The 25621-nt window shown below is 43.2% G+C and overlaps 3 protein-coding genes across 5 annotated transcripts; 2 read left to right on the top strand and 1 right to left on the bottom strand.

The window, feature by feature from the left end:
* Positions 1-340: 340 nt before the first annotated feature.
* Positions 341-1792, top strand: nanos3 (nanos homolog 3). Its single transcript, XM_058380757.1, has one exon. It carries the CDS (start codon positions 489-491, stop codon positions 1047-1049), a length of 561 nt encoding a protein of 186 aa, XP_058236740.1. The 5' UTR covers positions 341-488; the 3' UTR covers positions 1050-1792.
* Positions 1793-2278: 486 nt separating this feature from the next.
* Positions 2279-7420, bottom strand: LOC131346888 (uncharacterized). Of its 2 annotated transcripts, XM_058380631.1 has the most exons (6): positions 7121-7420; positions 6640-6804; positions 4674-6434; positions 4329-4504; positions 3453-3551; positions 2279-3080 (listed from the first exon to the last, which is right to left on the bottom strand). In XM_058380631.1, exons 2-6 carry the CDS (start codon positions 6691-6693, stop codon positions 2975-2977), a joined length of 2196 nt encoding a protein of 731 aa, XP_058236614.1. In that variant the 5' UTR covers positions 6694-6804; positions 7121-7420; the 3' UTR covers positions 2279-2974. The 2 variants fall into 2 exon arrangements, with proteins under 2 accessions (XP_058236614.1, XP_058236615.1); XM_058380632.1 differs by lacking the exon at positions 3453-3551.
* Positions 7421-7566: 146 nt separating this feature from the next.
* Positions 7567-25313, top strand: cc2d1a (coiled-coil and C2 domain containing 1A). Of its 2 annotated transcripts, none has more exons than XM_058380620.1 (30): positions 7567-7706; positions 7907-8121; positions 10072-10154; positions 10259-10406; positions 10508-10614; positions 11013-11243; positions 12474-12771; positions 12843-12952; positions 13107-13179; positions 13306-13389; positions 13484-13611; positions 13877-13949; positions 14055-14188; positions 14338-14449; positions 14892-15064; positions 15403-15513; positions 16175-16233; positions 16789-16905; positions 16981-17051; positions 17190-17248; positions 17341-17392; positions 18375-18474; positions 18746-18836; positions 19007-19162; positions 19693-19748; positions 19851-19923; positions 20470-20596; positions 21523-21599; positions 21676-21723; positions 22135-25313. In XM_058380620.1, exons 3-30 carry the CDS (start codon positions 10098-10100, stop codon positions 22165-22167), a joined length of 2958 nt encoding a protein of 985 aa, XP_058236603.1. In that variant the 5' UTR covers positions 7567-7706; positions 7907-8121; positions 10072-10097; the 3' UTR covers positions 22168-25313. The 2 variants fall into 2 exon arrangements, with proteins under 2 accessions (XP_058236603.1, XP_058236602.1); XM_058380619.1 differs by having other exon boundaries at positions 7637-7773.
* Positions 25314-25621: the final 308 nt, after the last annotated feature.

The following is a 25621-nucleotide window of genomic DNA, read 5'->3' as shown; positions in this document are numbered from 1 at the left end:
AAATAACTGCTATTAGCTGCTAACTTGAATCAGGTGTGATGGAGCAGGAAACCTGTGCAGAAGCTTCTCCAGGACCCCGGCATTATGTGGTTATGAGTCTGTGGTGTTGATGGCCATTCAGATCCCTTAAGTGACTTCTGCACAGCGATTATTCACTTCTATATAGCAGCCTAGCAGAAATTGTGTAGCCCAGGTAATCTGCTTCTTAATCCAAATGAATGACTAAACAGGCTACAGTTAAACATTCAGTGAGCTGAGAAGAAACCTGTGAGTCGATTCTCAGCAAGAAAAGAACCGATTCTTTGCTGAATCGAACCTTCGAGCGCGGGGTCAGGAGCAGGTGCGCACTGATTGCTTCCCGAAGCAACACCCGCCGTTCACCCGCCGTACGCGTGCGCGCTCCCGACTCGCCTACATAAGTGAGGACTCTGGTATGTATTCTCTGTATCCCCCCTCCTCCTCCTCTCTTTCTATCTCGATGACCTGTGATGGTGTTCTCTCTGCTGCGCTACATCCTGACGACTCACGGCTCCATGGAGTCCGAGGAGCAGCGGCACTTTCAGCCGTGGCGTGATTACATGGGTCTCGCGGAAACGGTGCGCGCCATGCGGAGCTCGCGCCTTTCGGAATCCCCCGGTCCAGAAGCTCAGCAGGAGTTGGGGTTTATCTCTCATCGCCGCGGACACGACGGCGCGCTCCGGATCTTCCCTGAGCCTGAGATGTCCGAGCTCGGGGACAAACCGAAAACGCAGAAGGGGCGACCGAAATGCGTTGGCACCGGGACCGTAGGATCTCAACCTTCAGCTACAGCTGGGGTCAGTCCTCGCTCTGGGGAGAAGTTCTGCACCTTCTGCAAACACAACGGCGAGTCTGAGAACGTCTTCACGTCGCACTGCCTGAAGGGCCGCGGAGGAGAAGTGGTGTGTCCTTACCTGCGCCGGTACGTCTGTCCGCAGTGCGGGGCGACCGGCGGCCGCGCGCACACCAAGCGCTTCTGCCCGCTCGTGGACAGCACCTACAGCTCCGTGTACACCCGGGCTCCCCGGTAATGACGAAAGCACCGAATCTCAGTCTCGCACTCTGTCTCTTTTACCTGGAAATGTTAATAATACTAATAATAATAACAATAAGAATAAGCTTTTAGATGGAAAAACGTCACAGGTAGCTCCATCAGCGGTCATTAAGGCCACACTATGTACCGGATGTAGTTTTATATCTACACTATAAATCACTCTGAAGGTACAATAGATGACGCAGAATTAATGATGACACTGCAGAGGAAGTGAAGTTTGGTGTCTATTTCTGAGATGCAGAAAGTTGGAAGTGCTTTTAAAAAAAACAACTTGTAAAAAAAAACGCTTTTCAGCATTTTATTGTAGTTAATAGTCATTATGGCTTTGTGCGCTTAGGTTTTGTTGTTTTAAGTAGTGTGTGTGTGTGTCATGAACCTATAAGCACTCTCGGGAGTGACCTGCCCTGGGTTTAGAGCTGTAACAGCCAGGGAGTCGTTTGTTTTTCCTAATTCAGTGTGTGTTTTATAATTGTGTGGTTATTTGAGTTGTTGATTTATTTCACTGGTGTGTTTTTGGGTGTGGTTTTTGAACCTGATTTCTCTCTATCAAGCTTGTGCTCGGGCCTCTTGGGCTTATCACAGGTGCAGGTTTCTCCCTGGCTTCATGATGGGAGCATGACCTTCTTCCCGGGGTTCTTCTGGTCCATTTTATTGTCCATAATTCTAAGAAATTCTGGCGTTTTGACTTTTTTAGATGTTTTAGACTCTTTTGGATTTGAGTTGTTTGTTTGGAACAAGCCTCTGTGCTGCTTTTGTTTTGTTTTGTTTTAAATATCTATCTTTTGGAGTGTTTTGGGCTGACTGAGATGTTTCGATGCCCCTGATTCTTCTGCGGTTTTTGTACCAAGTTCAATTTCTAATAATACATTTAAAGACTTAACTCTGTGTTGTCTGTTTTCTCCTTCCTTCTTCCTGACATTTAATGTGCATTATTTTACTCTTGATGAAATCACATTCTTCCTGAGGTTCCAGTTTATTAAGAACGCCTACCTTACACTCCTTGAGCATTATCTTCAGGTTCTTCTCCATATAGGAAACTGTATATGTGCAACAGATGCTACTACAGTCAGAAACCATACACTCTCTTAAAAATGTAAGACAGCAGAAACGTGTTATAGAGAAACTCAACACAAGAAAACATTCACTGACAGAACTTCAACCATACACCATATATCTTACTATAATGAGGAAGATGTTTATTCATCAACACACAAAATGACTGAAATGTCTGTAGTAAACTGAAATCAGGCATCACTTAAGAACTTTCTCTGTGACCTGTACATTGGTCAGACTAAACACCTGGAGGAGAACAAAGTGACCACTTCCAAAATTCAGCTGCAGGTGAATTCAATACACTTCCTTAGGGTTGTACGAGTATAGAAGTGAGCACAAATGGTAAATGTACACCAGTGTAGATGAGCTGAAACCAACTGGTCTTAGATCCAACAGTTAAACAGTTTACAAACCAAGGTGAAGGCCTTTAAAAGAAAGATGATACGATGGCAAGTGGATTCAAAGGCGCTCATTACAATGTGACCTATCAATTGACCCCTCCTATTAATCTGTTTCTGAAAATAAATACACCGTGAGGTATAGCTAGCTGCTTCTTGCACTGATGACAGAAATGTCACGAAAATACTGAGGCTCATTCCAACACACTGGCAATTCATTTTATAGTTGAACAACGAATCAAACTTCAGGGACAAACAAGTAAACCTGTATAACCAGAGACAACCCGGATAGATCCAGTCTGGAACACACATTTCAAATGACACCATTTACTTTTTCTCTATAAACAGATTTGTGTAAATTAAGTACTAATGGTCCCTACTGACGAATCAGATGCAGTATTATTTTCTGCATCACAGCTACGTCATCATCAGGAAGGCCGGATGTATGTGGCTACTTCTCAGGATGGGGAAGACCACAATGGCGGCGATTTGGAGCCTTCGGAGGTTTTCCGCGCCGCAAGAGTTCCATCTCACGGTGGGCCGCCATCACGGTTCGGCTGGTGTGATGAGAAGGAAAACATTATGAGTGTTAGTCAATGACACTACAGCAAGACTGAAATCATTCTAAACCATTATTTCTTTTTCTGAGAGTTGGTGTCCAAAATCTTTGCGCATGTGAATGTTCAGGCTCAAAGCTTAATAAACAGCATACTGTGTGTGTTTTTACTGACTTCCTGCTGTAAATACTTCAAGGACCGCTAGCTAAATACACACAGTCGCTGTTTCCATTTCCAAATCTGTTGAGATGCCAACTTTCACACCTTAGGCCTCAAGAGGAATCTGTCAAGTTTTCTCTTGTGCAAATTTTCATTTTGACACATGTAAGGAAACACCGCTAATGCTGCATTACTGGGATTTATCGCTCATACTTCAGAGAGGAGAGTTCTCTGATGAGGCCACATACGAGCTCTGAGGCATCCTCCTGTTGATCGCAGTCTTCTGGGTCAGGCTGGTCCTCCAGCTCCATGCTAAGATTAACAAAATTAACAAGAGGGCACAAAACAAGTACGCTTACAAAGAAAACATCATGTTTGTATGCAGACAGTGGTCTGTACTGTTCTTAGGAGGTGTGTAACTTTTCTTTTAAGATGATGCAGATCTCAATATCTGTTTAATTATATCTAACATATCAAAGACAGAAATAAGACAGCTGTTCACGTTCCTATGATACGAGGGTTGTTGCCATGTATGACTGTGTGATTCAGTGTTTTGAGAACAGTATTACACTGTACTGGAGAACTATCTTTAACTGATCTTTAAATCTTGAATCAGCCATAACATTATGACCACTGAGAGGTGCGGTGAATAAGACTGATGTGTTAGAAGCAGGAAAAATGGACAAGCGTAAGGATTTGAGCGAGTTTGATGAAGGACCAGATTGTGATGGCTAGACCACTGGATCAGAGCATCTCCAAAACTGCAGCTCTTATGGGGTGTTCCCGGTCTGCAGTGGTCAGTATCTATCAAAAGTGCTCCAAGGAAGGAACAGTGGTGATCCGGTGACAGGGTCATGGACGGTCAAGGCTCATTGATGCACGTGGGGAGCGAAGGCTGGCCCGTGTGATCCGATCCAAAAGACAAACTACTGTTGCTCAAGTAGCTGTTAATGCTAGTTCTGATAGAAAGGGGTCGGAATACACAGTGCACAGGGACCAACACAATATTAGGCAGGTGGTCAGAATGTTATAATTCAGTCATTATTGTCTTCCAAATTTTATCTAATCCATCCAGGTCATTACCCTCACCTTAATGCAATTTTATGGATTTGGGAGTCTGTCATGGAGTAAAGCAAGGGTTGGTCAGACAAATCAGCTTCCTGAGGCAGCTCACTAGCAACAGAGGTCAGGGTGGGGTTACAGACCTGCTGCTCACCAACAGTAGGGGTCACAGTAGTATCACGTGCATTCTGGGCTAAAAAACACTAACATGGGGTAAAAAACAAACAATACAAGTAATCTTCACAGCCACATAGATATAAAGATAACAACTTATCTTTAGTTATTTTTATTGCTACTACCTTATGCACTATAAACTGATCTAGAACTAGGTTCAGTACATTCTGTTTAGTACCACAGTTTCTCCTCACTTACATGCATGTGGAGCTCCTGGCCAGTAGGTGGTGCTAGAGGTTCACTGATCTCCTTAAAATCCTCAGCATCTCCCCCAGAACGATCCATACCCTCGTATACAGCTGTAGCAGACTGGTCATTTTCACCCTGACCTTTTTCATTCTGTGTTTCATAAGTGGAAGTGACCTCCAGAATACCCATATGGTCTAATCCTTTTTCAGTGGACCTGCTGAGGTCAGGACTATTTGGTTCATGTTTCTCAGTGGCAGCAAAATTAGGTGGATGCTTCTCTTCAATCTCTATTTCACATTCTTCCAAACCAGTTTGAACCGCTTGGACCACTTTAGTGACCATGACAGAATCTTCAGACACTTCTATCTCAGCACAAGTTGTGCCACCACTCACTTCATGTGCAACTTCAACTTCCGCTGCAATCTCGTCAGGGTCCTCATGTACTTTATTATCAGTATGATGAGTTTGTCTCTCACACTGAACTTCATGTTTCATGTTGAACTCCATATCTTGTCCACTGTTGGTCATTTCAGTCCCAGGGAAGTTTGGTTCTTCACCACAGGTAGCAGGTTCCATCTGATGGTCACTGGGAGCAGCAGGTCCTGACAGTTCATCTTGGATCATGTTTAAGTTTGTCCCAGTGGTGAGACTTGGTAGTGCTTGACCCATCCCTGTTGATGTATCTTCTAATGGGTCAAGCATAAAAACCACTTGTTCAGCAGTTCCTTTGTCATCCATGTTTACCGTTCCATGGTTTTCTTCTGAGGTGCCTTTTTTCAGAACATCTGTATATTCTTTTGGGGATTCATCTGCGTTTGCTTCATCATTCATTAACACAGTGCATTTACTCGTGTTGTATCTATCCTCCTTTTCTGCTTCTCCTGTTGTTCTATCATCATCCATCACTGCAGCACCATGCTTCTCACTGGCTTTCAGAACCTCTTCATCATTTTCCTTACATGCAGGTCCAGTAGTTCTTTCATGGTCCATTGGTGTGGTACCATCACTCTCTAACACAGTGTTATACAAGTGCTGGACAACTTCATTTCCTTTAAGAGCTCGTTCTTCCCTCTGTCTTCCTAGAAGACCCTGCCTACAGTGCCGTCCATCAAAGAGCAACTTCTTCTTCCTGTCTCCTAGACCACACATACCCATTCTTCTCTTTAATCTTTTCTTTGCTGGAGGCTCCAAAGGTTCCGTCTCTTCAGTAGCCTGCGATTGTATCTCACTACTGAAACATGTTTCTTCTGTATGCTCTAGTATTGTATCTGATAACCTTTCAGCATGATCATCTCTGGCCTTTGGGTCCATGCTGTTCTCTTCTATTTCTTGAAAAGGCAGGTCATCTCGGTTAACATGTAGGGAAGGTGAAGGGTTTGGGGAGCTTTGAGGACTAGAGGTTGCCTTGGTTTCATCCAAGTCTCCAAGGAATTTAATGATGGCACCTTCCAAATCTTTCTGGTCCTGGGGCTCGTTTTTGATATCAGTACAAAGTTCTTCAGTTTCTGTTGTGGTTACACTGCATTGTATCTCTTCAGGGAGGACAACAATCAGGTCTGTGTCAATTTCCTGAACATCAGCAGGCTCTAATCCGTCACATGCATTGCCTTGGACCACGACAGAACCGGAAACAGCTTCTCGTTCATCTGCACTCATGGATATTTCTTTGTCTGATTCTTTATATTGTACTGCTTCACATTGAGACTGATGCTCTTTAAACTTGTCTACATGTGGTTCATTTCCACAACTGGGGTTAACCATTTCTGCAGTCTAAACGAATGTGGAAGGAAACCATTGGGGAGATGAACTGTTCCTTTAACACCAATCATTAAGACTATTTAATCAGTGTATTAGATTTTATGGATAATGTAGAAGTAGACATCTTGTAAGGTTACTACAAGCTTGCATCACTAACATCTGCCTAAAATGGTACAGCTTAACTGTGCTCTTGAAAAACAGGACAAAGTTTACCTACCGATCTCCAGGCTACGGGATGTGTTTCTTTCGTTTCGCCGGATAATTTTACCATCACTTCTATCAGACGAGTTGGAGAGGAGAGACTTGAACTTGGAGGTGGATGCAGACAAGACAGAGGCTCTTGTAGAGTTTTTAATATTTATGGACCTGTCTAAAAAGTAGTCTAAAAACAAAGAGTCATGAATAAACTGAGGAGGTAAATGAAGGTTTATAAACATCTCTCATGGAAACTGAAATACATTAAAAGTGTCTCTCTCATGTTAACTATTGGTTCTTATGGTTGCTTCCATCATGGCTCCTCAATGAACATGAATATAAATATAATGATAGATAGCTAGATAGATAGATAGATAGATAGATAGATAGATAGATAGATAGATAGATAGATATGTTAGCATTAGCAGGTTTAAAATATAGGTAAGTTAGCTAGTTATGTGGCTGTGAAACCACTTACTTTCTTCTGTTTCTAGCTTACTTACCTGTGATAAAGTTGTTTTAATGAAAAAGTACAAAAATAGACAACTTTAGGCATTAAGTGAAGAGTTTTCATCACTTTAATGCCTATAGAGTCATTTTTCTGTCAGAGTCTTTGAGAAACATTTCCATCTTTATAGGCGGGAAAGTGCTGGGGAAACTGTGCGCGTGCGTTTTCTCGCCGTTTCGCGAAGTAGCTCGGCAACCGCTGACTTTTTAAATTTACTTTGTATTTACTACTATTAAAGCAATTTAACTAAACACACATACACATACAAACGACGATAAATTACCATAGTGTACCCACTAACACACAGTAGATTCGGGACTTATTTATTCTCTGTTAAAGTCTTTAAAGTATCAAAAGACTTCACGAGGGGGATGACAGGACTAGGAATCGATTCTTTTTTATGGAGCCGATTCTTTGATTCGAGTCTTAAACATTGATACAGATAGCGCTGTTGAACAAACTGCGGGAAATAAAAGAGTAACGAGTAAAAAGTACTCTATGAAGTTGTGTCTGAAAACTAAATGATTTCTTCAAGAAGTTTGCAGTGTCTCATAAATTTCGTGGAACCAACTCATAACCAGGTATCGGAAAAGAGTCGACTCCAGGAGATTTAAACATGCTAAGGAAAGATGCTAAGAGCTACACAAAGTAATTATTATTGACTGTTTAACACTGAGAGAAATCATTTATTTAAAAAAAACATTACTGCTAGTCATAATACATCGTTATGTAAATAAAAAATAATATTTATTTGTTATTATTATTTTCGTTTTATTTTTAGCTTCTCAGGCTAACACGGCACTGCCGTAAAGCGTGAAGCTGTCGTTGCTATTGGAGACGAGACGGAAAGCAGGAAGTGGCAAGAGTCACAACAGCTCAGGGTAGTTTTTGGAGCTTGGAAGAGATTTATGTTCGCTGAACGGGGCAATATTTCACTAAAAGGACATCTAAAACTACACAGCACTGCCTGACGGAAGACTTAAATACATGTTGAAGGTAAGAGTGTCCAGGAGTCGAGGAGAACGCTGCGTGTTTCTTCTGTTAGCCTTCAGCTAATGGTCTAGATGGTAGCAGCTCCATGGGGTTTATTAGTCCCTAACCAAGTGCACTAATTAGAGAGCTCCCTGCTTTATCTAGTGCACTTGATGTTTAACATGGTGCCACTTAGGTTTCAGCAAAACTTTCTTATTCACTTTAAACTGCATCCCGAAAGGTTTATGGTCAATATTTTTTATGCTGGTTGCTCTCCAGGTACAGAAACCCGACTAGTAAACCTGGTAGGTAATCATAAATATGTGATTATGTTAGTAAGAAACAATATGAATTAAATATCTGGAGAAATGCTGTGGAAAAAACGAGGACGCACAGGACAACACTGTGTATACCCGGAAGTGTAGATGACATTAGGAGTGTGACGTCAGACAGGTCCATAGTCTCTTTATCTGATTTCTGGGCTTATTTCCTGTTACTTTTATTTACTGTGGGCCAAGTGACAGTGCTCTTTTATTTATTTTTATTTTTTTTTTACACTTCATTACTACTTCAGCAAACATGTAAAGTTTGTAGCTCAGCCGGAATCCTTCTGTACACGCCCTACATGTTTGAGCGCTTCAGAGCTCTGTGGAATCTGATTGGTGGGAAGGTGTTAAATAACAACAACAACAACAACAACAACAACAACAGCTCAATTCAGCCAACAGACTTATACCGAACAGGTATAACATTATGACCACCTGCCTAATATTGTGTTGGTGCTGCTAAACCAGCCCTGACCCGTCCTGCACTGTGTATTCTGACCCCTTTCTATCAGAACCAGCATTAACTTCTTCAGCAATCTGAGCAACAGTAGCTCGTCTATTGGGTCGGATCACACGGGCCAGACTTCTCTCCCCACGTGTATCAATGAGCCTTGACCGTCCATGACCCTGTCACCGGTTCACCACTTCCTTCCTTGGACCACTTTTGATATATACTGACCACTGCAGATATATATTAATTATTAAATAGATAGATAGATAGATAGATAGATAGATAGATAGATAGATAGATATGGCAAATTGCTGGCTTATAAGAGTAACAAAAAAGTGTGAATTTGTTGTTATAGGAAAATAATCAACTTTGGTGTGGTAAAGGTTTTTCAAGTGTGTTTCATCATACAGCCCCGTCATCGATTATTTTACTATACCTGCACAGCATGTTATAGAGTGTTTCATTTCTAACGTATCTCATTTCCATATAAACATTTCTGTGAATGAGATTATAATCGAAAGTCACCTCTTATTTTACATGTGTTTAATTTCAGAGTAGAACTGAATTATCATCTGCAGCTCTTCCACCTTTCTGCTACAAGTCTACCTTCAAAGTGTGGGAGGCGGGGCCTAAGTGGGAGGTGGGGCCATAGCGAACTGTACTTAGGTTCATCACTGATTCTGGTTGTCCAGATGACACCCAACCCCCCAAAAAATATTAAGCATTCAGTTATACAGTAATTGTAATGAACTAAAGGTAGATTTTAGGAGAGACAGAGAGACAGATCTCCATGAAATGTTGTTGATTATTTTTCGGCTGCTCCCTGTTTGGGATCACCACAGAGGTCCACATGCTTTGATTTGGCACAAGTGTTATGCCAGATGCCCTTCCTGACGCAACTCTCCCATTTTATCCAGGCTTGGGACCGGCACTGAGGGTTAACTCTTCAGTGGCTGGGGTAGCTCCCTGCCCGGGAAACGACCATTCCCACCAGGAGGCTACAGACCTCCATGACATGTTAACTTTAAATCAGAAGTGCTGTAGATGCCAGACAGTAAACACATCTTGGCTGGATAATTTGTAGTAAAGTGAAGGCTTTTCTGATAAACTCGTTATGTACCTGCTATTCGTTATGCTTTACTGTTCTATTGGCGATGACACCAGGTAAATTTAATCTTCTTTCTCATCATCTTCCAGCTCTGAGCTCGGTCACAGCACATATCATGAGTCGCAGCAGGAATCCTCCACAAAAAGGCCAAGGAGCCGCCCGAGCCAAACAGGTAAACAGTCTGGAGCTTAATTACTGCAGCAACCCAGATCTGCTGCTGGGTTTTCATGAGTGACGTTAACTCTCTCTCTCTGTCTCTCTCTGTGTCTCTCTCAGATGGGTTTGCTCTTGGATCTGTCTCCGGACGCTGCAATGGAGGACTCTGGTGGAAATGATGAGGCTTTAGAGGCGGAGCTGCTTGCTCTGATTGGAGGAGGAGGAGGTGGCAGGGGCAAGCAGCCTGGAAAGAATGATGGTGGGAAAGGTGAGAAGTATAGATAAACAAACACAGAAGAAATGACTGATTTTTTTAATAATATTGTTTAAAAAAAAAAAAAAAAAAAAAAAAATCCGCTCCTGTGGTAGCTCCTGTCCCCATGGAGGACATTGAGCGCATGGCCGCCCTGTGCATGAAGGACCTGGATGAGGAAGGAGAGGATGATGAAGGCCTGGAGGACGATGCAGAACTCCTGGTAATGACAGAACACTGTATCATGCAGTACACTGAGGTTCAGGTGGGATCGTTCAACCTTGTGTCTGACACCGTCAGAAGGTTAGGCTTGCTAGGTTTCAGTCGCTAGTTCAGGTTTTGCTCAATAGACCCACTTTTGTTTTACCCACTTGGTTAGCTTTCACTTGCTAGCTATTGGTGAGTAGATTAGCTCAGATTTGAGGAATAGATCAGTAGATTAGATTTTTCTTGGGTTAGGTTTGGTTAGGGTTTTGCTGATCTGCACAAGGTGAAAGAGATGTTTAAGTGTGGAGTGTAGGGGTGAAAACAGCTCTACATGGAAGACTAGCTCATAAACCAAACCACAAAACAGTTTTTTTAATTTGTCATGCTTAACCTTGGCTCCTCTCTGTAAATCAGGCTGAACTGAACGATGTTCTGGAGGATGATCAAGAGGAACCGGCTCCTCCTGCACCAACCCCGCCTCAGCGCTCTAATGCAACCCCCAAATCCACCGCCACTACCCCGAGTGGCGCAGGCGGAATGGAGTCCCTTCTACAGGAGCGTATTAGCATGTACCAGGCGGCCATCACTAACGCCAAAGCTTCAGGAGAGGGCAGCAAGGCTCGCAGATATGAGCGCGGACTAAAGGTGACCCCATGCCTCTAACACCCATGTTATAGTTCAGAACAGATTTGTTGTTCTAGTGCAACTACACACCTCAGTTGTAAAACTACCATTCTGTACTTTCATTTCAAGCTTCTCTTTACATTTTTCAGGCCCAGAAATTAGCTCTGCCTCCAGCTGAAACATAGCCAGAAAAGGCAACTGACAAGTTATACCTAGTCTTGAGGGAGCAGTCGATTGGTGGAAAATGGGAAGGCTTACTGTTACTGTTTTCTGTGCACTTGCATCAGCACTGTGCTCTGAAAATTACACACTGCTGCTTTAAATAACGTGTCTTCAAGTTAAAGGGATAATTCCTTATAAGTCCACGTTTCTGCAAATCAGTAATCCATTCGTTATGTCTGGTCTGTGGTCATGTTACTGCATCAACCAGTGATCTGTAAAGCACCTTTAACTGTGTAAAAATAACACAGATTTCAGTACCACCATTGACTGATTTATTCCAATTGACTTATTTTCTTACCTTTCACTGTTAATATTTGATTGAACTATCACAAGTTTGGTAGTTTTCTGTTCTCGTCATTTACCTTCGGTTAATTATGGGAGCAAACATGCATGGTGCAAAAACCTTGTCACAGCTTCCTGTTTGTGTCCCTTTGTATTAAGCTGATAAACAGAAAGCATCAAACTGTCCTCTCACAAAATGTCTCAATTCTTTAACATGACTGAATTTATGCACAAATTGGTGCAATGACCAGAGCAAGAATGTTAGCACAAACTGCTAGATATAACAGCTTCAACTCTTCTGGGAAGGCTTTCCACAAGGTTTAGGAGTGTGTTTATGGGAATTTTTGACCATTCCTCTAGAAGCACATTTGTGAGGTCAGGCACTGATTCATCCCAAAGGTGTTCTGTGGGGTTGAGGTCAGGTCAGTCAAGTTCCTCCACACCAAACTCACTCATCCATGTCTTTATGGACCTTGCTTTGGTCACTGGTGTGCAGTCATGTTGGAACAGGAAGGGGTCATCCCCAAACTGTTCCCACAAAGAGCATGAAATTGACCAAAATGTCTTAGCATGGAGCTGAAGCATTAAGAGTTCCTTTCACTGGAACTAAGGGGTCGAGATCAACCCCTGAAAAACAACACCTGAACTCAGTGATTTGGAGGGGTGTCCCAAAACTTTTGCCTATATAGTGTACATTAGCACTTCAGGTCAGATTTAGCCTAAGTGTGTGTTTAATTGTGGTTACAGACTCTACAGTCCATGTTGGCATCTGTGAAAAAGGGAAAACCCATTAACGAGGAGGAGATCCCACCCCCAGTAGCTACCGGAGCTAAACCCACCACCGCACAGCAAGAACCGGTCAGAGAACAGGAACAGCCTGCTCCACCACCAAGGACCAATGAGAAGCCACTGCAGGAGGCGAAGACTGTAACCCCACCCAAACCTCAGCTCCTGCAGCCGCCCAATCAGAAAACTCCTGCTGTGACGCCAGATACACCAGCTATTTCACCCTTAACTCCTGTCCAGCCCAACACCCAGCATTCAGGTACACACACACACACACACAGAATCACCCAAAAGATTGTCCTATATCGTGTTTCTCTGGGTGTATCACAGAGCTGAAGGCCAGTGTGTTGAGCAGACAGAGGGAATATAAACTGGCTGCTATTCAGGCTAAACAGAGTGGAAACACAGACCTGGCCAGGCAACACCTTGTCATCGCCAAGGTAACCATTTCTGGTGGTCAGAATTCAAAATCCTGTTTTTAACTGCAAACACATATTTGTCAAAAATGACAATGTTGTTCAGAACTCCTCCCCATGTATTATACTGGGCAGCAATAAAGAAATTTATACTAGAATCTGACCCTTCCTTCCACAGAAGTTGGATTCTGTGGTAGAGGCGATTGACCGAGGAGAGCATATGGATGCCAGCTCACTGCCGCCCCCTCCTGGTCTGTTCCCAACATCACATTGCATTTATACTTTGACGTTAATGAGCACAGTGTATGTCCTGTTCATTAAACTGATTTCTATCTCTCTCTCTCTCTCTCACACATACACACACACACACACTGCAGGAGATGTTGCAGTTGAGCGTTCTGCTCCACCTCCTCAATCTGCACCTGCCAAACCCACCCCTGCTCCTCCACCCGCTGAAGCTCGTAAGTGTGCTGTCTGAGTGAGTGTGTTTAGGCTACAGTGCAATATAGATGCCAAATACTAGGCTGGAGATAACCCATGTCTGTGTGTGTGTAGCCCTTCCTGCTCCCCGTAACCTGGCCGAGGCCCTGCAGCAGCGCATGGACAAATACAAAAGCGCAGCTGAGAGCGCCAAGAGCAAAGGAGATGACCGGAAAGCTCGCATGCACGAGCGCATTGCTAAGGTTGAAAGACCACGGCTCTCTCACTAAGTCTAGTGCACACACAAGACCACACCTCCTTTACAGGGACTTACACAGCGGCCACACCTCCTTTACTGACACACACACAGAGGCCACACCTCCTTCACTGGGACTGACACACACTAAGGCCACACCTCCTTCACTGAGACTGATACACATAGTGGTCATGCAGCCTATCATTCAACTAGCAGCTGTATCTGTATTTAAGATTATACACAAAATATGTATTCTGTGTGTGTGTGTTTAGCAATATCAAGATGCCATTAAGGCACACAAAGCAGGACGACCCGTCAATCTAGCAGAGCTACCAGTACCACCAGGTAACATGCGCACACACACACCTGAAGTGTGTGATAGAATGTGTCCAGGCATGTCCATCAGTGTCCAGGTGTGCTTACGGTAGCATTTTTATCTCCCTCTCTCAGGTTGTCCTCCTCTACAAGGTGCAGAAAGCACCGAGCAAAACTTCCTGGGTGTCCTGGAAACGGCTGTGAAACTAGCCAATCGGGATGCAGACGCAGGGGAGGATGATGATGAAGCCGAGGATGAAGTGGCAAAGGTAACAGACCACAAAAAAGGATGAAGAATTGTTCCTCACCCCAAATCTAGTGGATCAGGATGGACATGACTGGTGTCCTCCATTTAATTATGCAAATGTATTTATCCTGGTTTTGGATTGTTTATGTATCTGTCCCTTGTGTTATATAGCCAGCGGTGCGTCCTGCTGCTCAGAAAGCTCGAGCTCCTGCCCCCTCACACTCCTCATCCCCTGCAGTGACCCCCACAGCCTCCACAGACACCTCCAAACTGGGAAATAAAGGTGAGCAGGTGGATCTGAATCATGGGAATTCAATAGATTCTTAAGCCTTGTTAACTTCTTTGACCATTACTAACCTTCTAGAGCTGATTTCTAAGTTACTGGTCCTTGCTATAGTAGCAGAAATGTAGTTTAACAATTGGCACACGTTCAAAAGTGCTGGAGTGGGACTGGAGAAATGCTAACAAATGTATCGAATCATGATTATTGCTGGAGTAGTACCATAAAACACTTCATCAATGATCAACTGATCAAAAGAAATGATCAATTTTGCAGAAATTTCTGGACAAGCTCTGTAAAAATGCAGATGCTAAAGGTAGCCATTATGGTAGAATAATCCTTTACTATTTTTTAATAATTATTATTAAAAATAATAACAAATGGCTAAATTGCAATTACATGAATGTCAATATGGTAACTTGTATTACTGTGTGGGTGTGTGTAGCTCAGCAGCAGCTGGACTTCCTCCTCCGTCGCAGGCAGCAGTTTGTTAAAGCGGCCCTGCGCTCCAAGCAGATGAAGGACGTCCAGGGAGCAGCGCAGCATCTGCGCAATGCCAAGGGACTCGACCCCATGATCACTGCAGCTAAAGGAGGCCTGCCCGTGGATATCAGCAAGGTGTGTGTGTGTGTGTGTGTGTGAGAGTTTTCACAACACTACCGTCAGGACTGAAGTACAAATACAACCTTATACACCTGAGATGATTCCATGGTGCGATTAAAGAATCTGCTAATGGGGAAAAATTCCGACTGAATAATTGTGATGGACCTTGAACAACTCTTTATTGACCTGTCCTCTAATTTGTTTTATTCACCTGTCTCTCTCTATCTGTCTCTCTCTCTCTCTCTCTCTCTCTCTCTCTCTCTCTCTCTATATATATATATATATATATATATATATATATATATATATATATCTGTCTATCTCTCTCTCTCTCTCTCTCTCTCACTCTGTAGGTGCCCAGTGCCCCAGTGTGTGAGGAAGACTACACTCTCTCTCAGACTCGTTCTTCCCGCTCAACCCAGCAGTACACTCAGCTCATGGAGCGCCTCAGGCAACAGCACGAGGTCAGCACACGCTCCCCAACACCTACATACCAGTTACACACATATTATACATTAACATCAGGGGTTATAACCTGTTAGCAGTGTAGTCTAATCAAATCTGCTGCATTATATTAAGTATATACACCGATCAAGTGTAACACTGTGAGCAGTGAGAGGTGAAGTGAATAATACAGAGTATCTCCTCATCATGGCAACGGTAAGTCGCAACTTACAGGACTTAAAGGATCTGCTGCTAACATCTTGGTGCCACAGCTCACCTTCAGGGATCTAGTGGAGTCCATGCCTTGAAGGGTCAGGGCTGTTTTGGCAGCAAAAGGGGGACCAACACAATATTAGGCAGGTGGTCATAATGTTATAGCTGATCGGTGTATAGTGTAACTCCTTTAATGGTATGCTTTGTTTACTGTTAACGCTGTGGGCAGCCATGTTGATATGACCTCACCTGCTGAATTTGAGGTCGTATTAATTACCAGTTAGAAGATTTTCATTGAATTCACTATTAGTTCCTGCTGGTGCTGATCTTGAGCAAACTGAAAATAAATGAACCACACTTAGAACTTTTGGTACTCACCAGGCAGCAGGTAGGAAAAAAGCTCACTGTGAGTACACTGTGAAGGTCTCCTTAAACATTCACTAATCTCTGTTCTCTCATGGTGTACAGAAATGCCTGAGCTACACGCAGCAGTTCACTCAAATGGGCAACATGGCCGAGACCATAAGGTGAAGAAAAAAATATATCAGCTTGATTCTGATTTGGTCGGCTGAGGTATTTGTATCAGTGTGTGTGTGTGTGTGGTTGTGTTTATTTGCTTGAAGCTTTACAGTTCAATCTTCTTTAAGTGTATCTGAATGTAATCGATCAGAGACATGACATGATGTAGAGTATGTATTAGACTAGTGATGGGAAGGGTGTGAGTTCGAATCCCAAGTGACACCAAGCTGCCACCTTCTGGGCCCCTGAGCAAGGCCCTTAACCCTCAGTTGCTCAGTTGTATAAAATGAGATACATTTTAAGTCGCTCTGGATAAGGGCGTCTGCCAAATGTCAGAATTTTAAATGTAAATATGACCAGATGTAGCTAACAAGTAGCCCAAAAGTAGCCTGAGGGGAGGAGCATAGCAGGGCACTTCAATGTAGTATGCAAATTAGATTATTAGGCCACGCCCTGTAGTGTGATTCTCTGGTTTTGGGTGCATTTCCATTTATGTTATATTAACTCTCAGAACCAGTGTAGCATGACATGATAAATATTTGTGTGTGTGTGTATATGTGTAGATTTGAGAAGCTGGCAGAGGAGTGTATGAGTAATATTGAACTGTTGAAGAAAGCTCATGCAAAAGGCTATCCTGTTCCAGGCCACCACACAGAGGAGCGCACCATCAACACCGTCAAGTAAAAACACACACACACACACACACACTCATACTCACACTCAAGTGCCAATATGAAATGTCTGTCTCTCTGCAGGATTTTTCCTAATTTCACTGCCAGTGAGATGGAGCTGACAATCATAAGAGGAATCAACCTGCCCACTCCAGGTGTGTGCGCGTGTGTGTGTGTGTGTGAGAGAGAGAGATGATGAGAAATGATCTCTTGCTTGTTTGTCCTTGGATCATTCACTCATTTTGTCCCTCTCTCTCTCTCTGTCTCTCTCTCTCTGTGTGTGTGTGCTGCAGGATTTTCAGCCAGTGATCTGGACGCTAGCGTGCGCTTTGAGTTTCCCTTCCCGAGCTCGGTACAAAAAATAAAAACTCTCTCTCTCTCTCTTATTCTGCCTCTCTGACATTATAGTATTATTCATTGTTGTATTGTTTATTTATCGTGTAGGAAGAAGCTCAGAGAGACAAAACCAACACTGTGAGAAGCACCAACTGCCCAGGTGTAAAAACACACACACACACACCCCTTAACCCTGTGTTCCGCTCTAGTATAGGTTTTCAGCAATGACAAGCTATATGTTCAGTTATAATGCTGTAATAAAGCATAAACAGTTCTGCTTTCACATCATTCATTTACTCTCCATGTAACAGATATGGCTCAAAAATATGAAAAGAAGACCTGTAACCATAATCTCGTGACCTTCAGGGTAAAATTACAGTGTTACACTATTAACAACGGTCCTGTCCATCAGAGTAACGGCCAATCAGCCGCCCACGTTGGGACTTCTTTTGTCTCTGTAGGGGTTTTGTGGTAATCTCCCAGAACTCCAAGATGTGAGAGAGTTACAAACAGAACTTTGTTTGTTTGTTTAGAACTTTACATGATGATCTAATTACATGGTGACATCTTAGCTGCTGTCATTTGTACATTAAGCGATGTCAGTGAATAAGACTGATGATCTCCTCATCATGGCACCTGTTAGTGGGTGGGATATATTAGGCAGCAAGTCAACATTTTGTCCTCAAAGTTGATGTTAGAAGCAGGAAAAATGGACAAGTGTAAGGATTTGAGCTTTGAGTTTGATGAAGGGACAAATTGTGATGGCTAGACCACTGGATCAGAGCATCTCCAAAACTGCAGCTCTTGTGGGGTGTTCCCGGTCTGCAGTGGTCAGTATCTATCAAAAGTGGTCCAAGGAAGGAACAGTGGTGAACCGGTGACAGGGTCATGAGCGGCCGAGGCTCATTGATGGACGTGGGGAGAGAAGGCTGGCCCGTGTGATCCGATCCAACAGACGAGCTACTGTTGCTCAAGCAGCTGTTAATGCTGGTTCTGATAGAAAGGGGTCAGAATACACAGTGCAGGACGGGTCAGCAAAAGGGGGACCAACACAATATTAGGCAGGTGGTCATAATGTTATGCCTGATCGGTGTATATTCTCTCACACACTCTCCTTTTTTCTTTCTCTCTGTGACTGACAGAGTTCAAAGCGTACTTTAAGTTGCTCATCAACCGAACACACCGAGGCTTTAAGAGAGTGGTGCAGACTAAAGGCATCAGGTTCGAGGTCATCCACAAAGGGTGAGGTTTTATTTTAATTCTATCATCGAATAAAACTCTAAAAGTTTTAAGAAGGCTGGAGAAAAATCACACCATCCTTTCAAAAGCCTCAAAAAATACTTACTTTTAACCAGCAGAATGTGAGAAAAACTCAAATCATGTGAAAACGTGAATGTGGGTGTATAAAATATTAAATAAACATGATTTGTGTGATTTATCTGAAAATGCATGCAACTGAAAACTTTAAAGACTCATTCATATTCCCTGTGTGTGTGTGTGTGTGTGGTTTCAGTGGCCTCTTCAAGAACGATAAGGTGGTGGGAAATGCTCAGCTGAAACTCGAAGCACTGGAGAATCAGTGTGAGATCAGAGAGATTATAGATGTGAGTTACACACACACACACACACACACTCTCATACACGTTTCTCATCTTTCACCCTCATAAAATATCGCTCACTCTTCAGCAGAATCCTCATCATATCTACACATCACATATATATACAGAAATGTGAGGTCAGCATGTGAGCTGCTGTGTGTGTGTGTGTGTGTAAGGTGCTGGATGGCAGGAAGGCGACAGGAGGGAAGCTGGAGGTGAGGGTGAGGATTCGGGAGCCGCTGGGTGGGGCCCAGCTCCAGTCCGTCACAGAGAAATGGATCGTAGTGGATCCACCGGCCATCACCCCCGACAGAGAGAGAGCCAGAGAGCGGGTAAGAACAGCAAGGAGCAAATTAGGGGGCCAAGCACCAAAGATCCTGGTATTAAGCACTAAGGAACATATTCAGGAGGCAAGTGCAGAGGAATTGGATCAATGGGTCAAACACTAAGCATCATTTTAAGAGGGCAAGTATGAAGAATGAGGATCATATCAGGGTACAAAGTACCGAGGCACAAATTACGGGGCCAAGCACTGGTCCAGGCAGAGTATCATAGTAGCACCAAAGAGATCTTTCACCTACTTCAATCTGGTGTAATCTTCTGTATTCCGGATGTTGCCTGCATTTTCACTGTCAGGTTTATTCTGTCAGAAATCTGACAGACTCTTGTTGTTATCAGTCTGCTATATCTCTGGATGAAGAGAGACTGTCCTACATACTGTACAAGAGAGAAAATTGTTATTTTTCAGTGCAGTGTTTAGAAGCGCTGTTCTGTTGTGTTACTACCTTCAAAAAATCCCATCAGATCTCACTTCGGTCATCACTGTGTCTCATTCATTTCACATTTCATTCTTCTCCAAAAGGCACCTTCACCAAAATCCAAACCCCGCAACGATCAAGGCAAGAGCGGCCATTCAAGGTAACGTGTGTGTGTGTCCTGTTCATAATAGACTCTAACAGCTGAATTGGTGTAATTGTGATACACAGGTGTCTCATTATAGAGATCTATTTTTCTTTTCAGGCTCTCACCTCCTCAATACAAACTCCACAGCTTCAGCCTCCTCAACTATGACAAGGAAAGACTAGAGAGAAAGGTGTGTGTCTGTCTCTGTCTGTCTCTCTGTCTGTCTCTCTGTCTGTCTGTCTGTCTCTGTTTTTTTGTCTGCCTGTCTGTCTGTTTGTCTGTCTGTTTGTCTGTCTGTTTGTCTGTCTGTTTGTCTGTCTGTTTGTCTGTCTGTGTCTTACATATTGAATAGTTTCAGCACTGTTTGCACAGATCAGTAATAAATTTAAATCTGACAGAATAATAAAACAGTTTCAGAATGTTAGCTTTCAGTTAGAATGTAGATGTGAATGTAATTTGAAAATCAGTGTTCAGACATTTTCCTGTCTTTATAAACACATTATTCAATTACGGCAACTCCAACAAACAACTCCAACAAATCAACATCATCTAAAGAGTGAACTCTGAAAATGTAGATTTTACAGTGAGGCTAAATCTAAACTGGTAGTTTATACACTGCCTCTCTGTTCCCTTCAGAGGACCGGATAAACAGAGAGGGAAAGAACACTGAGATGTGTTGAGGTTTATTTTGAGTGTTTGATGTGTAGCACTGCAGGGTTTTGCTTTCTGTCCACAGATCGGTGATTATAAGAAAAACAGACGGGATCCACCGCCGGATCTGCTGAACCAGCATAAAGAGATCTGCCACCGACTACAGTGGCAAAAATCCTACCTGGAGAGGGGCTCTTCATCTGTGTTAGCAGGTTATACACACACACACACAAACACACACACACACACACACACAAGCATACACACACACACACAAACAGTCTACATTCATATTTTGCCCTCCAGGAGGTACACATCTTCAATAACTCATTCTTTAGTGCTCTCAAACAAAAAGCAGTTGTCATGGCAACAAAATAAATATTTTCCGTATAATTAGATGACTAATAAATCCTGCTACTTAGATGATGATGATGATGATGATGATGATGATGAGTGTGTATATTGTGGTTGTTGCCATTGTTAAAAAAAAAAACAAACAGACAAGCCACATCCACAAAAGCAAAAACTGAACTTCTCTCTCAACATCATTCCATCTCTCTCTCTCTCTCTCTCTCTCTCTCTCTCTCTCTTTCCCTCCCTCTCTGTCTCTTTCTCTTCATCATTCCATCTCTCTCTTTCTCTCCCACGCTCTCTCTCCATCATTCCATCTCTCTCTCTCTCTCTCTCTCTCTCTCTTCATCATTCCATCTCTCTCTCTCCATCATTCCATCTCTCTCTCTCTCTCTCTCTCTCTCTCTCTTCATCATTCCATCTCTCTCTCTCTCTTCATCATTCTATCTCTCTCTCTCTCTCTCTCTCTCTCTTTCCCTCTCTGTCTCTTGCTCTCCATCATTCCATCTCTCTCTCTCCCTCTCTGTCTCTCTCTCTCCCTCTCTGTCTCTCTCTCTCCCTCTCTGTCTCTCTCTTCATCATTTCATCTCTCTTTCCATCATTCCATCTCTTTCTCTCCCTCTCTTTCTCTCCATCATTCCATCTCTCTCTCTCTCTCTCCCACTCTCTCTCTCTCCATCATTCCATCTCTCTCTCTTTCTCTCCCACTCTCTCTCTCCATCATTCCATCTCTTTCTCTTCATCATTAAATCTCTCTCTCTCTCTCTCTCTCTCTCTCTCTCTTTAGAGTATGATAGTGTATTAAGTAAGTTCGCTCATGGTCTGGCTGATTCTGTGAAGAGGTTTTCCAGTGAAGGCAACAGAGTGAGTAAACACACACACACACACACACGTGTTCCTGTTCCTTTCTTTCTTTAACACTTTCTCTCTCTGTGTCCAGGACGCAGCTAAAGATGCTCTGGGAAGGCTTAAGATGGTGGAGACCGAGGTATGTTTACTAGGTTACATGGTTACTAGTTAACTAGTTTTAAGTTAGAAGGTTATTGTTTTTCAGCGGTTTGGACACCGGGCTCGGTCTTTGGTGTGATGTGTCCCAGATACACGAATACACAAAGGCTTTTTTTAAAACATGTTTTTCCAGCATTGGAGCTTAACTCCGTGGTTGTGTTTAAATAATAGATGTAAGAACTTGCAGTTCTGTGTCACTTCATCTGCTGCCTTATGGTCACTGTGTATGATGAGTCTGTGTGTTTCTCTGGTCAGTTAGACAGTGAGTCCAGTCAGAACAGATCCAGTGTGTGATCACTACTACAGCCAGAGTACAGAAACAACCAAGAACACACATTCACACACGTCTGTTCATATACTCACACACTCACTCTCTCTCTCTCTCTCTCAGATGGAGTCTCTGAGGAAGAAGCGTCCTGCGTGAACATGTACAGGAGGTGGAACGTCGATGTGCGTTGGAAAACTGTTCTCACACGCAGAAGCAGTCACTAACACACACGTCTTCTCTTCCAGAAACATCACACACTTCTCTGTTACTTCTCTCCTCTCGCTGTAGCGTCTTAAACAAACACTCCTGATATTTTAGTCCAGACTCACCTGAGATCAACTGGACTACTTTACTGAAAAAAAAAAACATTTTTCACTCGGGCTATATGGATGGCCAACGAGGCCATAAGTTATTATTTTTGTTTTTCTTTTCTGGAGTTAAGACACACACACACACCGCAGTTCAGATGTGTAACCCTGTGTGTGTGTGGGAGTGGAAGCTGAACGTAACTTAAGCTAAGATTAAATGTAACCGTTCTTACCTTTTATGCAAATTAGTTCTGCAGCACATCCAATCCATAAGCTCCGAAACTTCAAAACAGCAGTACAGTCTCTGCCTACAAATACTTCTCATTTGCTAGCGAGAGGGCGTTACAGGCCGCTAAGTGAACGGAAAACGTCGCCAGTAAAACGTGACCTGTGTGGGCGTGTGTAAGAACAGGATGACGACGACAGCGTCGTATTAATGAAGCACTAATTATTATTGTTTCGAATGTTTTCGAGTCACGTGACTCAGGGCTTTTTTTTTTTTTTATAACAGAGCAGTTTCGCCTTAAATGAAATGTGCACACTACTAGACGTGTTTACTTATTCACTACTAAGCTAATTTAGCTAACAAGGGAGGAAAGCTTTTTTTTTTTAATTCACTTCAGATTTCCAGCTGTCAAAAATTTAGGCCACACCTCCTTCCTCAGTCTGGTGCTGCTCTGGCTTTAAGACAGGCCGATGTTTTTATCTCTGTGCTTTTATTTTGTCTATATTGATAAGTGTGTGGTCACTTTGGTCCGTTGACCTTGTCGGCATTAAAGGGGTCACTGTGTACATTTTCGTTTTCGGCCAAACTGCTCCTTTAGCGATCATTTGCACATTTGATGAGGCGTGCAGCAGTACAGCAGCTTTTCTGTATTCTCTCCATCTGCCATCCGTCTCCATGCTCCATGTGCCTTTGTGTGTGTGTGTGTGTGTGTGTGAGAATGGTGTAAATCCTTATAGAGAGCATATGAAGAGTAATCTGGTCTCTGCACTGGATTCTGCTTAATCCTTCCTGTGTGCAGCTCAGCATGCTGTGATACGGGGGATAATGTTAACACTCCGCCGGTGAAGGTTAAGGAGATGGGAATAGAGGGTTGTGTATGTATATAGAGGAAAAGGGGAGGGGCCAGGATCACAGCCCATAATCGGGGATTAGCCCTCGTCTGGTCGCCCAGGTGACCTTTGATCTCCAGTGGAGAGAAAAAAAAACGAACAAACTGACTGTGGGACGTTTCATAACCAGCGTTCGGATCAAATGACTAAAGTCCAGAGGAGCCACGCAATATTATTATTATTAGTACTGGTAATAATTATTCTCATTTTTCCATCATTACAATAAACTACACAGAACCCACGCTAGCTACCTAGTGCTACACTCTACAGCTTCAGCTCTCTCTCTCTCTCTCTCTCTCTCTCTCTTTTCCTTCTCTCTCGCTCTCTCTCACACAGAACCTATGCTAGCTACCAAGCGCTACACTCTAGAGCTTCAGCAGCCTACTTTCAACCTTCACCCAAACAAACAAGGCTCTGGATTTGTGAACCTAACTGAAGCCATATCAGGTTCCAGCTCCTGGTTTATGTTCTCTTCTGCCTCTCAGCACACCTGAGCCAGGTGATCAGGTGCAGATTGTGGTCTTTGGGGACTACATAAAGGAAAAATTGAGGGCCGTGTCCCAAACGCCAGCATTCGCGTTCGTTCTGAACTGAAAAGGAAACAAAATATTTGGAAAAGTGATTCGTTTTGCTACAACCATCACAGCGTTGCACTCTTGAAGCTGACTAGTTGATAACACTAGTAGCTTGTTATCACAGAGGAGAGCTCCATAATTAGCTAAACCCTGACAGAACACACCAATTCGAAGTATATGCAAACAATATTGTAGCTACCGTGCCACTTCCTTTTACTATACAAGGCTAATACGTCTTACTGCTGTTTCTCAGTGTTAAACTGTGTAGTGTGGAGTAGACCGCTGCTGAAACCAGACCTGTCGAAAACCAGTCATGTGACTATGCTGGAGCGGGGATTTTCTGTGCAGTCCGTCGTTTGGAGAACATGGACGAGATTTAATGCGTCTCTTTGCAAGTGAACTTCACTCGTTCTACTTCCTTTCCAATTCAGCTAGTTACCGGGAGCTTCATGAGCTGAACCTATGGCGTCTGAGACGCGAGTTTGACCCTTCTAATGTAGCTCATTTCCTGTCTCACACCAAAACTGCGCTTCTTTTCATATTATAGTGAATCTGTAGCTTAATAAATCTTCAGATTTTACCTTTCAGTGTTACCGGTTTACCTGAGTTTTTGAGTTTTGCATGTTAGCCCTGCCTCCTTGTGGTTTTCTGGACTCAACACTGGTCCTGATAATAATAACTGGCAAAAACACTGATTCGTAAAAGTTTTGTTAGAAATCTGTGGTAATTTTATCACTTTGGTTCGGCAGGAAATGAGCCGCATTAAAGTGTCACATGCGGTGGAAGTCCCTGTTGGTGCAGGTAGCATGATCATCCTATCAGGAAAGTGTTCGTCGGTGGTTGTCTGGGTTCCACCAGGACAATCCCAAATTTCTTTCCTCCTCCTCCTCACACTCACTACAAGCCTCGGCACACGTCCTGCCGATACGGCGTGGAGAAAACAGACAACAGGTGAAGGTTCATGTTCGTTCTGGGACGGATCACCTGGATGGTCGTCTTCATGTGTTTGTCGAGGTTAGAACATTTGAACAGCACCACCTGCAGTACCGGAGCTCTTCTTCGCTACGCAACAGCTCATCTCATGACGCGGTCTCTGTAACGAGATAATTTTGGGATTCTAATATTTTGTTGTTTCTCATCTTTCCACACATACTCCTCCATCATATTTAATAACATGGCAATCAGTACACATGTATGTGTTCATGTATGTGGTGTTTTTTTTCCCCAGTGACCCTGTAACACTGTGTATCCAGGTGTTTTCGGGCAGATGTTTTATGTTGACTCATTAAAGTATGAAATGTGATGTGTGTTTGTGATGTGTTCTGATATCGTGTTGAGGGATCGAATGTCCATGACAAGGACAGAAGTATCCCAGAGTTAATGACCTTTTTATTTAAGAACTGAACTAGAGGAACTAGAGCATTATTCAGCTTTATTAGCACTTCTGACAGAGGAAGGTCCTCACAGAGATAAATATCCATCTCTGTTTATTTATCTTTATCTCCACGCCATCCGTCCAAGGGTCAGTGTGTGAAGTCTGACGTGTGCGCGCCTGTCCATCCTATGCTAAGGTGACGGGAGCGCGCGCAAGAGAACCAAAAACGGTGGGCG

This window comes from Hemibagrus wyckioides, linkage group LG26, assembly GCF_019097595.1.
Source record: "Hemibagrus wyckioides isolate EC202008001 linkage group LG26, SWU_Hwy_1.0, whole genome shotgun sequence".
In the NCBI taxonomy this organism is placed as follows: domain Eukaryota; kingdom Metazoa; phylum Chordata; class Actinopteri; order Siluriformes; family Bagridae; genus Hemibagrus; species Hemibagrus wyckioides.
The sequence above is the reverse complement of the archived record's forward strand: the minus strand, read 5'-3'. Positions and strand labels throughout refer to the sequence as shown.